Raw genomic sequence first — 14,071 nt, 5'->3', positions numbered from 1 at the left:
GGTAACTGTGCCAAGATATTGTGTTAAAATGTTAATGTATTTGTAATAATTTTCTTTATTTGGCATGTGAACAGCTGCTTGTGAAAGTAAAACCTGGTATTCCTCGTGTTGAGCTTGATTCAGAATTGAAAGAGAAGATAAAGGGTGCAATGGTGAAGCGCTACAATGCGAACCTAAAGGCACTTGATTTGTCTCGATTCCACACAGATCAAGGTGAGCACACTGGTTATGAAATATTAGTTTCTTATTGTCTCATTGTACGAAATATAAGAAATATATTTGTGATGCTGCAAATGTGTATTTGTCAGCACCCTCAGTACTGAAAATATGGTTTTCGCCAGCCTATCCCTGTGTATAGTGATTCTATACAATCCTTTTCAGATGGGAAGTTTTTTCCAAAACAGCAAATAATTGCACAGCATTATCACTTTGTGTTCTTTCCTTTTCCCCTTCCCCTGCTGTCCTTGGCAAGCACATTAACTTTATTTTGGACATGTTACAACAAAAATTGTCTAACCATACACCCTTTTAAAGTAAATAATTATTACTTTAATTACCTAATATTTTAATCCAATGGAACTGCTAGATGTTCGTCATCTGATCTGCTTTTGTCACCATAATCTTTTTTTTTTTATAGAAATGTTCTCACTGCCCTCATTTCTAAAATTATATTAAGTCTTTCTCCTATAGTTTTTAACGGTATTCTAATCATTTCTTTTTGTGTCATGTCTATTTCTTAGTTTATTGGCCTTTTAAATTAAAAGTCTTACTTCTATTTTCAACCCCCCCCCCCCACTTTAAAAATCACAAAGCTTAATTGAAAAATTGATAGCAATCATGTGACCTGATGCCCTTTTTCATTTGCCATTTGATCAAGTTCGTACATTTTATGCTGGTTTTTTAAAATACTTTTTTTTTTAAACTGAAAATTCAATTTCTTTTTCTTGAGATCTCTGAATATCATCTTTTCAGTGGATGGTTTTTGAGTTTTATCTAGAGGAGCATTATCCAGTATTATTATTATTATTATTATTATTATTATTATTATTATTATTATTATTATTTCCTCTTGAACATAATTTAGGAATCTGTTCAAAAGACTTTCCTTAAATGTAGCAGATATATTTCCTCATAATGGTCGGAAGTTGATTTAGAGCGAAATATTCATTTGCTTTTAGGTCTGAAAATCTGTCTCCTCTCCAACAGATATCATTCATCATTATTATAGAATCTTTGTCGGATTGATTTTGATTCATATGTAAGTCTCTTCTAAACAAAATATTAGTCTCATAATGTCAGAAATTGAGATTTTATGTGTTGTACATAGAAACTTCAATTTAGCCACCATAGTGTTTCTCCTTTCATTAAAATTTTTCGTTCATCATTTGATTTTTTATATCTGAAGTCAAAGCTTCGCAGTATTCTGTAAGTAACGAATTAGAGCTTTTGTATGAATGTTGGTTTCCAAACTTAGAGTAACCTTTATTGTAGGAATCATATACAGTCTTCTGCACAGTGTCCTTGTTAAAGTTGAGTGTGTAATCGTTTCACTGTTATATCTTGTATATATTACATATTAAATACAAATTCGGTCAGCTCTTTTTTTTTCTACCTTAAGAGAAATGCGTCATGAGGTACTGTACATAAAGAACACCAGTGCAAACATATGCAGACATTTATCTGCCCACAACTGTAGAGTAACAGCATACTGACCGTGAAACAAGTGGGCCTGGGTTCAAAAATTCTAGATGGGACAAGTTACCTTGTTGAGGTTTTTTCGGGGTTTTTCCTCAACCCATTAAGAGCTGAGTAACTTTTGGTGCTGGATGCTGGACTCATTTTGCCGATATTATCACCTTCATCTCACTCAGATTCCAGATAACCATAGCAGTTGATAAAGCGTCGTAAAATAATAAATAAAAAGAAATTGCCCCTTTCTTTAAGTTACAGCTTAAAATCCCAAAGCTAGTATTTCCTGTGCAGTAATTGATTTGAATCAAAGAACTTCAAAATAGTTTTTTTTTTAATTGATGTTTAATGTTCCATGTGTTTTTAAAATAGCATGATTAAACGCTAAGTTAGTAACTTAACAACTATACAATATCATTATTTTTTTAAATTGTCGAAATAATACATTCTCTGTAATTATTCTGAATTTTCCCATTAATTAGTTTGAACTAGTAAGGCGCTGCTGTAATTTACTTTTATTTCTGTAAGTATTATGCGATCATTTTACTCTTTTGTGTGTGACCAGTATGTCGTGAATTGAGCAAGAGAAGCAACTCACTAAAAATGATTAACTCTGTGAGGGATAAAATATAGTAATCTTGGTAAGCACAGCGCTTGCAGTTTCTGGGGGAAGTATGGCTTAGCAAATGGTATGGGGGAAGGTGGCTGTAACTTGTCCCATTATAATATAGAAATGGTAATATCATTTACAGCATGATAAAAGAACTGAATTGTTGCAAGAAACATATGAGTAATCTTATTGATACTCATTTTATCACATTCATTTATTTTTTCTTCATTGTTGGATATACACTTTTAAAAGTTATATAATCACTGATTAACTTTATAACTTCTTTACAGTGTTAATGTACGAAAATTACTTGGTTGACTAGTTTCGAAGTGGTATTCTTCATTGTCCAAAGCCTACTGAAGGTTCTGTGCTATCTTCTGGTTTCCTCTTGTGGTAGGGTGTGTTCATGATAGTGTCGAAAAGGGTGTGTGTTTTGAAATTCAGTTGAGTGTTTAGGTTGTACTGTGGGTGTGCTTCTGTATGTTCGTAAATTTCATATTGTTCTAGAGCAGTGTTCTCAACAGGTGAGATCAGTTAGATGTGCCGCAAAACTTCTGAAACTTTATTGTTGGTAAAAGTAATTAAAATAATTTCATTGAATATTTATTATTGCTTTTTACACAAAAGTTTAATTTGTGGTGAAATTGAAGACAAATACACATGCATTTCTTGTTCAACCGAGAGAAGTCTCCCGTGCTTCTTGTTTTTGTTTTATGTTTGTTACTGTCTTAAGCCCAGCCCATTTTGTTCCAAGATGCTGGATAATTATATACATCTGCTCCGGATGATGTTGAGGGTAATGCAGTACATGAAAGCAATTGTTCAATATTCGAATCCTCATGAACAAATGTGATGTAACTCAGTAATTTACATTTCATACTTAGGTTATATCAGTTGATTCATCAAGCTGTAGTGAAAATACTCGACTATCACTTTGCTTTTCACGTACATTGCACTGAATAACTGAAGACGTCATCAATCTGCTGGGAAATAGTATAGTTTGACAATGGAACCAAGGATATTTCCTTGGTGCCGTCACCTAACATCGATTTCGCTATTTTCTTGCAGGCAGGTAAAATGAGTGTGGGGCTGCACTTTTTTCGCTACTATTTTGGGAACTTTATAGCTGCCCACTTAACTCTTCTTCGGAAATAGTTCCTCTCAGGTCCATAGTTTTTGCATGTTTTTCTTCCGATGACAACAGTCGGCTAAAATAGTTCTTATCTTTCCCGGATAAGTACCTATGTTTGATATTCAAAAGTCTTCTCAGTTTACTAGAGGTCGTGGATTCGTTACTTAGTTTTTCTCCACACATGATACAGGACGTTTTCAGGTCCTCTGAACGTAAATCCAAAGTTCAAATACCGGTCTTAGTAGTTACAAACTGTTCCAGTAGGTTCTACGCCCTCCTGTGCTGCTTTCACGACAATATTACACTTGGAATTGTTTCATTCTCACTTCTGTTACTGTTAAATTATTTTCACTGACTCATCTTCAACTTTTTTCCTTTTAATCAAAAACTTATCCATACTGAAGTTAGATTAACATAATGACGCAAATAACACACGTGAAACTAAAAATCGACCTCAAAATATGCCGGAATATGGACAAAATAGCTTTACAACTACAAGTTTACAAACAACTGACTGGTGAAGGAAAGCTGTGAGCGTGCTATACCGAGGTTCTTGCATTGTTGCCAACTCGTACATTAGTGTGCTGCGGGAACTCACTACATGGGATAGTGTGCCGTGAACAAAAAATGGTTGAGATCCACTGTTCTAGAGTGTCAAGTTTCTGGTTTTTTGGCTGGATGTGTAGTATTTTCATGTCAGTGTCTATGTTGCTGTAGTTGTCATTGGAGTTTGTGATGTGTTCTGTGTAGGTTGAATTGTGTGGTTTGGTTATGGGTGTGAACGTTACAAGGAACAGGAAAAAACCAGAAACGTGACACACTAGAACTATATGAAATTTACAAACATACAAAAATACACCCACAGCAAATCCTGAACACTCAATTGAATTTGAAAACACACATCCTTTTCGACACAATCTTGAACGCACCCCACCACAACAGGGAACCAGAAGATAGTGCGGGACCTTCAATAGGCTTCGGACAATGAAGAATACCACTTCGAAACTAGTCAGCCAGGTAATTTTTTTAATGTTACCACATTGAAGAAGTTACAAAGTTAATTTATTTATTTGTTAGTTTCTGGTATAGTAAATTTAGCATCATTTTAAAAATTGTGCACTGTTTCTTAAATAAGATGTGCAGTAATAAATGTATTTATTATATTTTATATGTTTTTGATTTTTCGTGTATCTTTGACAGGTCTAATATAAATATTTGATCTTAATTTATTCAGCTAAATGTTATATTTTGTATATCTTGATTACACAACTTTTAACACTGTATCACTCCGGAATGTATGTTATATGTCCTTCTCGTGTTAAATTCTATTGTACCTGGTTAAACACTCTAGAACAATACGAAATATACAGACACAAAAACGCTTCCAAATGAAATTCTCAACACACAACTCAATTTCAGAATACACACACTCTTTGACTCCACATTAAACTACACAAACACACCCCCACAGGAAACAAAACAAAAGGCGCCAAGACCAGCAACAACCAGTTCTGAAGAAGGCCCATATGATGCCGAAACATGTTAACCAGATACGATAGAATTTAACATGAGAAAGATATATAATACACATTCCGAAGTTATATTTTGTGTTTAAATATACATATGCTTTGAGAAACCAGTTAATTAATCTTAACATGATATGGAACAAACTATTTCAGATCTGGTGGACAATTATGCAGTGGCACTGTTCAGACCGAATATGATGATAGCAGTGTTGAATATCATTGTGGATAATATTCCCGAGCTGGCAGCACTTGATTTGTCAAACAACAAACTGTACTCAGTTGAAAACCTTAGTGTACTTTCTCACAAGATTCCTAATCTCAAAGTCCTTCACATAGGCAAAAACAGGGTAAGTAATTACAAGTCTGCATTTGGTACTAATTTTACATGAAGGATTCCTTCTTATTAAACAAAAATCTTGGGGATTCAAACATCACACGTTCAAACTCAGGCAAGAGCGAAGTACTTTTCAAACAAATAAAAATTGTGGCTTCCTCTAGGAGGAAGTGAAGATGGGTATTTTGTGTCACATGGTAAGTGTGTGTTGCATGTTAAATTACTTATGAGTATGAAATTTGATCTCAAATGGGCCATTGTACAAGCCTTTTCTAAATGATTGTCGAGGTTAGCAAAAATCACTGTGATTTGCACTTCTAAGATAGAAGCAAAAATTTTTTTTTTTTGACTTGTCACTACACTCATCAAGTTTCCTTCAGTGTGTTACAAATGTTCATTATGCTTCCTCCTTGTTACTGTGCAGATATCTATCCGATATTCACATTCCTGCCATACACGCCAGAGTATATCATTGGTGATTGTTTGGTTGGCTTCATTAATGCATACCCTCAGTTCGTCATTGGACTGGGGTAGAGGAGGAATGTAAACAACATCCTTTATGTAATCCTACAAAAAATTAGTGTATCAGATCAGGGGAACGAGGTGGCGGGTTGGAGATTATCATCATTCATGTTTCCACATCCAATCCATTGCTGTGAGTCCACACCTGTGGACTAACAGTGCATCTGGCCGCGAAACCAGGTGGCCCGGGTTCGATTTCTGGTCGGGGCAAGTTTTTCTGGGGTTTTCCCTCAACCCTATATGAGCAAATGCTGGGTAACTATTGGTGCTGGACTCCAGACTCATTTCACCGGCATTATCACTTTCATCTCATTCAGACGCCAAATAACCTAAGATGTTAATAAAGCATCTTAAAATAACCTACTAAAATAAAAAAAAAATCTACTGCTGTGACAGGGTGTTAAAAGAAATTTCGCACCTGGGATGAGACCCCCTCTAACTGCATAATGTGGGCAACCAGTACTCTCTTACGAATGATTATATATTTTTAATCATTCCAAAAACTCCAAGCTTTACATTGGAAAACAAAAATAACATTAATGAAGAGGTTAGAGACTCATCATCTACTACTGTCTTTCAAACATAGAAAGCTATATCTAGCTTTACTTCAAATTATAAAAATGTTAACTGGTTTTGGCAGTGACATTTCTTCTCTTGAAATGGGATCGAATCTGTGACTTTTTAATGCGAAAGACAACTGATTTGGAACAAACATGGAGAGCCAAGAATAGCACAGTCACATTAAACATGCAACAAACATACTTACTTCATCCAATAACAGATTCAAAATTCATTATATTTCAAGCAACATAATGAACCATATTTTATGTTAATTTATATTATTGAAAGATCTCTCCCCCGCCACTCAAGTGTAGTTATTCTGGTTACAAATCCAGCAGATTCTTATTTTATTCCTAGCAGGGAAGTTAATATTATGGTTATTTAACGATGCTGTATCAACTACTAGGTTATTTAGCATCGATGAAATTGGTAATAGATGATGTTTGGCGAGATGTGGCCGAGGATTCGCCATAGATTACCTTGCATTTACATTACAGTTGGGGAAACCTCGGAAAAAACCTAAGCAGGTAATCAATCAGCCCAAGTAGGGATCGAACCCGCACCTTAACGCAACTTCAGACCGGCAGGCAAGCACCTTCACCGACTGAGCCATGCTGGTGGCTATATATATATATATATATATATTCATTTCCAAAAGAGAACAAGTAAGGCACTGTCCTTATTTAGCTGATGCATAAACCATTAGGTCAACGTATGTCTTTTTTTTTTTTTGTCCTCCTTCAAATGTGTTTCATACAGATTTCTATACATTGTCTTACATATTCCTTTCTGCACATAAATTTGCAAAATACTTATGCCATCAGTGGAAAGGATATTTACATATTCAAAAATGCCAATTTTGACTTTAGGAGTAATTTATGAAATTTGTGTTAAATTAATCTTGTAAAAAATGTAACTCTTGCTATTTAATGGTATTTGTATATTTAGATACGAAATATGCACCAGCTGGATTGTTTGGAGGGTCTCCGGTTGGAAGAGCTTGTCTTGGATGGAAATCCTCTGTGTGACAAATATCAGGACCAGACTGTATATGTAAGGTATGGGTGGACTTGATTAATTGTTGTAGATGTCTGCATTTATAAAGCTGGTGAGATGGATGAGCCATGGCCAACTTTTCAGTATGCATTACTGTAAACAAAGTGATATCAGATGGTATAGTGTGCCAGTATTTGGCTTCTAATCCGTAAGAGTGAGGAACTGTGACTAAATGTATTTGGAAATTCTCATTATTATTTTAGCCTATTTAGTATAATCATTACATAATTGCAAAATTGATTCATGAATACAAAGTTGTAACTATATTTTAAAAATTAATAACATACTTCATAATTCCTTTTGTGGTATGAATGGGATTATACTTGCTGTTTTAGAAGAAAACTATTTTAAGTATTTCCAATTCTTGAGTTTGTTTTAGCAGGGGGATATTATTTTTTGCGTGTGTTGTTGGGGTAAACAGTGTTTCAGGTTCCTGAACCACCCACATATGAAGAAGGGAGTAACTGTTTCATTTTACTCCTATATTTTAAAATCGAATCATAACATTCAGGTATTCTTTTTAAGCGTTTTCTAAGAAGATTGATGTAGTGACGAGTTTCACACATCAGTGTGTAGTTCCTATGGTTTCGTGGAGAATTATTCCATTTTACTTCTGATGTCGCAATAAAGTATGGCTAAATTTGTTTCTTTTGATGAATATAATTGAGTTCAGTGCAGTGCAGCAGATGGTCAGCATCCATGATAGAAGTTTGGGTACGGCAAATGGTACAATCACTTATTGAATATATCTTCATTCATGCAAGGTATGTTGCAAGAATCATTTCCGGTTGTCAGTCTAAAAGTTGCCACAGCTTCCTTTCTAGGTTTCCTCTTGTTGGTTTCCCTTAATTCTCGTATATCTCCTCTTTTTCTCTCATTTTCCTATCCTATAGCTTCTTTTCTACTTAAATTTTCTGCGATATAATTTTCTTGATAGAATTCACCTCTAGAGGTCTTCCATTTATCTCGACTTTCTTGGCCAGCCTATCTGCAGTTTCGTTTCCCTTTATCTCCATAGGTTCAGGGATTCTTTGGAAGACGAAAGTGTTCCAAGACACTTTAGCCCTTATAGCATTCATTGGATGTCATGTATTCTCTTTGTTTGTGTCTGTTTATTGGAGGATACTTCTTGAATGATGGCTTGGGAGTCTACAAAAAGGACTATTTTTTGGAGGGTATTGGGTCGATAGATTAACTGTTGTGTAGCCATGTGAATAATTACTTCAGTTTCTCCATCGAAGTTAGTTTTGTACCTACTTATTGGTATGTAATGGAAAACAAATGGCAGTATACTCCAATCCCTGCTACAGTTCCATCAATTTTGGATCCATCTGTATACACCCTCAGCCATTGTTCTTCAGGATATTTCTCACTTAACATGTAAAGGCTGAGCATTTCAAAATTGGTGTATGTGTGTTTTAATTAGGTTGTCTGGGAGAAACAGGTTGGCCAATACTAAAGTATAATTCAATGGATTGGGGATGTCTCCTATAGGTTTTACTTTTTCAGGAATATTCAACTCCTTCAACATCCTTCTACATCCTGTGACCTGTGTTTCTTGAGTCATGAGAAGTTGGTTTTGACTTACTTGTTTAATCCAGGTGGCTCTTCGTGAAACTTCCATCTTGACAAAGCTCGTCACTACTTGTTTTTGTATTTCGCGCATCATAGTGTATTTTCTTATCATTGTACCTCATCTGTAGCATGGAACTACGTCACATTTATTAATTCATTCAGTTTTAACGTGTTAGAAGCATAGATGATGTTAAAATACTATTAATTCTTCTTTTTCAATGAATTACGATTGGACTTAATGTGCATTCTGAAGCTTCCCGAATGTGTAAAAGATGACTATTCCATGCAGATGAACTTTGAATTTGTCTGTGTTAAAATTCTCACTTTAAAGGTTGTTGTGCATGCCACAGTTTTGGAACTGTTTTCTGTGAAATAGAGTGTTCTCACTTCTGTTTTTAAACCAGGGAGGTAAGAAAGATGTCCTGAAAATTGTGAGTATTCTGATTTGGAAATGCTGTAACCAGAATTCCAAACATACTGGGTATGATTATAAATAGATAAAAATAACAGTATCTTAAAATATATACACGTTTATTGCAAACATTCATCTTTTTACTTTGATATTTAATTATCTATTTGTATTTATTTTTTACTCTGTCTTAAACATTATTTATCATGGACATTAACAGACAATTACAATAAATCTGCAGTTAAAACAATAATAATTATCAATATAATTTTATATTATAAAACATTTTTCATATTGATAGTACTAATGAGGTACGCAATTACTTTATTCTGGTTTCAGTTAAAAAAATAATCGTTAATATTGTCTAAATTTCAGGAATTACAACTAACTTCTGCTGAAGAATTGTGTGCTGTAGACATTTGAAGTTACTTAAACCCTTTCATTGATAGATATTGGAGCATATCCTTCACATTAATATAGAGGATACTTTCAAGACAAATAGATTACTGTGTCTTTATCTCCCAAAATTGTGCTTATTTATTTTATCTCTATAAAATGTGATATGTTAAAATTTTATGTGGCCTCTGTGAAGCAAGGAAGGCAATTTAAGTTAACATCAACGAAAGGGTTTGTTCAGAACTACCTACGTGATGAATATTTGAAATTCTGTTTATAGCAGAAAATTGTTGATTAATTCCCTTAAAATGAATGTTGAATAGCTTTTTAAATTTTGTTTGTTGCTTTTGAGGGTACGAAAGCATGAAATGGTTAAGTATATATTATCTGAAAATGTGCATAATGAAAGTAAATTTTTGAGAGTTGCAAGTATTCAAAGGTCTGTTATTTTTATACATAGTAAAGAATGGAATCTTGAAATGTCACAATCCATATAGGAATGAATCATGGTTGCATTAATACAAATCTTTCTTCCTCTTTTTTTTAAATTTCCGATATTGTGTACAGTAATAAAAAAGTGTCATGTTTGCTTTTCAGATGGGAATGCTTAACTTCATTGCATGCTAAGGGTTTAACACTATCATTAAACACATTCAGTTTTATATAAAATTTTCCTTGAACTGTGTTTTGCTATCTATAATACATAGAGGAAACTTTAATCAAAATATTACATCTTAAATTCCTGAACCAAACTGTAAACATATGCAGTAAAACTTCATTTATACGTTTTTAGGGGCCTGAAAAAAAAATGCATAAGTGAGGAAAAACTTATAGCTGAAATGGCATTTCATAACATCTGAAATAGCATTTGAAGACTGTATGGGAAGAACAAGCTAAGTCAATTTAATAACATTTTTCAAAAGAGAAATTCAGAACTTCGTGGCTAAGCCGTCTTTGAGTATATAATACAGTGCTCATATAACACATGTTCTTGAAGATTGTTTACGATCATTTGTAGTAAAATTTAGCTCCTTACAGCTGAAGCTGGCTGATAAATATTAAATTTCAAACTGCAATCCACAAAATTCTATGAAATTGATTTATCTTGTTTTTACCGTGTGACTTTCATTTAATGACATGAGATTATTGTACAGAAAAGTCAGTTATGTGGACTGCTTGCTTCTAAGGAATAAACCATGCTCTCATATTGTGATAATTGTTCCATAATTTGTTCAGTTACAAAACGTTTCACTGTTTTTAAAGCAATAACAGTGTCATTAAAGGACACAAGATTGTTCAAAGCAAGCATAGTCTGCTTCGAACTTAAAAGTGGGCTGTATTTTAACAATGTACAGTCCCAGAAAATAAAATGGCCTGACACTTGAAGATCCTTAGAGAGCATGATTCACACCGTGATTTAACAGTGGTGTTCAACCCAGTATTATTCGAATAGTGTTAAAGGAAGGTATTTCACAACTAATACAAAGAGCACGAAATTAATCTGAAAATAAGACTAAAGTAATGCCTGAGAGTCATTCTGTAACAAACACGATATAGTACGACAACCCCAATTATGACAACTCATCACAAGCATTCTGGTAGGCTCTGTCCTAGCATGTTTGCTCACGGACAAGAAAGTTCAGGGTTTGGATACTGTTGAGGAAAGAGTTTTTTAATTAATTACGCTAGTTATTGTTGGACCATCGGATCTGTGCCCCTTCAGCGCTGTCGTCGTTTTTGGATACATTAACACCTGTACTCACTCTATTCCACCTGCTTTCCTCCCACCACTTAAACAGCAGGCCATGAACCTTGCCAAATAGGGATGTTGCCAAACTTCCGTCAAACAGTGTCATAAATAACTGGTCCTCCTGCATAGAATTGGAATATATCAGTCCCCTAACTGCCCATTGTGCAACTCAAACCAAGAAATGGATTCGGAACACCTCAAAATCTGTGCTTCATTGGCTGGTCATGATAATATCTTTGAAAAACAACATAACTGGTCCTCCATGCTACAATATCATTTCTTTCAATCAAAATACATCTTGTATTTCTACATTTTTTTAAACCTAAATCCCATGTCTCGAATCACTTTCCGTAGCGTTTCTCTCCAAACTTGGAAATTATTGCTTCTCTTGCAACCTTCAGTAATTTCTTCAATGTTGGAACTTCTTTCTGCATGGTATATAATTCTTGTATCTTTCTTCTTAAAATACATCGATTCATATCATCTACAAGAATTAAAAGTTCACTTGGTCTGTTCTTCCCTGGTGATTCTAGCTTTTCATCTCCTGCACAGACTTTCTCTCTCCTGATTTTCTTTATTAGGAGCTCTGACCTGTCTATATAAATTATATAAAATGTTGTATTATTAGTATTAGTTAAGTAAGTAATTTTAATACATAATCAATTGAAATAAAATAAGCCTCATCAGCTGCTCTTTTCGCTGCCTGATTTAAAGGAAACAGATATTGACCTGTTTGTTTCTCTTCATCGCAAAATGCTATTATGTACTTGCTTAATATTTCTTTCGTCACTCCGTGCTACAGTATTCATGTTGAGTTGACAACACTGGACTGCAAGTGCAAATAAACTGTCCAGCAACAAGGCCAAAATTGCGAGTAGTGGGAGAGAGAAAGGGAGAGAGATAGGAATGCAGGGAGAGAAATGAATTACCGAGGTTGAGAAGGAAGTAGGGTTCAGTTCGCATATCTTACAGGGGCACAGATCCGATGGTCTGACAATAATTTCGGTTACCATTCTATTTTACTGCACGATTTATAACTATTCATCTGCTGTTGGGAATAGATCAATTTTTATCACATCTTTTTAATTTCCTTTCAGATTACGACAGCAATTGAAGTAAAATGAATTTTAATAACTATCAAAGCGATCTCGTATGTATCACTGTTTTGGAGCATTGGGCATTGAATCTAGAACTTAGAAAATTCAGGTGGGCCATTTTTTTTCTGAAACTGTACACATACTGTATTTTCGCATTCTTATATTTTCATGGCAAAATTGATTTAGAATGTATAAATTATATTTTGTATCTTTCAGAATTTAAAATACAATCATATAAGCTTAAAACACGAATTAACTTGGAATGTCTAGGAATTTTACTGAGATCTCAGGTGGAAAAAAAAGAATAAATGTGAAAAATGCATTAGTATGAAACATATAAAAGAAGTTATACTGTATCTCCCAAAGGATATCGTTGAGAATGAGATTTCTTAGAATAATGCAGAAGATGCATTCAAATCTACGTGTTCGTTTCACTTAACGGTTTTTAAGCAAATCTGTGACTGGTGATAAATTGATTGTATAGCATTTCTAAGTTAATATTTGCAGATGCACTTAAATGTGCAGCTGCCTGCTTTCTGATGTAACCCATATAAAAATTGTTTTTGACGCATATTGACATAGCTTTCTTAGTGATGATACATTATTTTCTTCCTTCTTACTATCATTTCCATAACTTAAGAGTCCAAAGTTTTTCTATATTTATGGTAATGAAAGAATTTTCACTTTGAGTTTAGATAACTGTGAGAATGTGTTTAATTCTGCTTGCTTGGGTGCTGGAGGAGGTGAAGAAGGAAAGTTGAAGTTTTCCTTTTTCAAAGATTATGTTTAATACAAAAATCAGTCGTCATTGTAAATATATTTGATGTGTGTACGGGCTTGCACTTTGTGTGAGGTTATTTTTCCAGTCTTGAAAACTCATTCTGGAAGTTAAAAATTTAAGCTGAAATATTATGCTGTTCTCCATTATTTTAACGACATACTGAAGGTGCAAATCTTCTGGTTTTAATTTTCAAGACTAATTTATAGATTCAGTTTACACTGTGTGCATTTTTTGATGGCATTCATCTTGTAATCTGAAGAATGAAATATTGAATTTGTCACAAAATCATCATTGTTGTGTGCACACGTTGTTACATTTTAAATCACTTTTGAGCTTGTGAATGCATAGTAATTATGGTATCCACGTTCTTGTTTAAAAGACTCCATGTTGTCTCATATACACATTTTCTTTTTTTCCGAATAAAATATGAATTTCTTTACTCCAGCTGTGTTCATGAATTAAAAAATTATATAACTACTGTGAATATTTTATAAACTTAATTTAATATAATATAAATATTGTGAATACAATACAAAACAGAAAATACATAAATACAGTGCCTTGAGACTAGATTCATTATGGAAAAAGTATTTGTATTAATTACTGTATGATTATGATTCTGTGTAAAATATG

The 14,071-nt window shown here is 33.8% G+C and overlaps 1 protein-coding gene across 1 annotated transcript in view; it reads left to right on the top strand.

Annotated features, from left to right (window-relative positions):
- The window catches only part of sbr (small bristles), a 55,851-nt gene that overhangs the window by 22,657 nt on the left and 19,123 nt on the right, over window positions 1-14,071 (top strand). Inside the window, exons 6-8 of the mRNA XM_069823619.1 lie at window positions 75-213; window positions 5,111-5,304; window positions 7,323-7,432. Of these exons, the coding sequence (XP_069679720.1) occupies window positions 75-213; window positions 5,111-5,304; window positions 7,323-7,432 (443 nt within the window). The remainder of the gene's footprint in view (window positions 1-74; window positions 214-5,110; window positions 5,305-7,322; window positions 7,433-14,071) is intronic.

The sequence above is a fragment of the Periplaneta americana genome, chromosome 4, assembly GCF_040183065.1.
Source record: "Periplaneta americana isolate PAMFEO1 chromosome 4, P.americana_PAMFEO1_priV1, whole genome shotgun sequence".
Taxonomy (NCBI): Eukaryota; Metazoa; Arthropoda; class Insecta; order Blattodea; family Blattidae; genus Periplaneta; species Periplaneta americana.
This window is presented reverse-complemented; position numbering and strand designations above follow the sequence as displayed.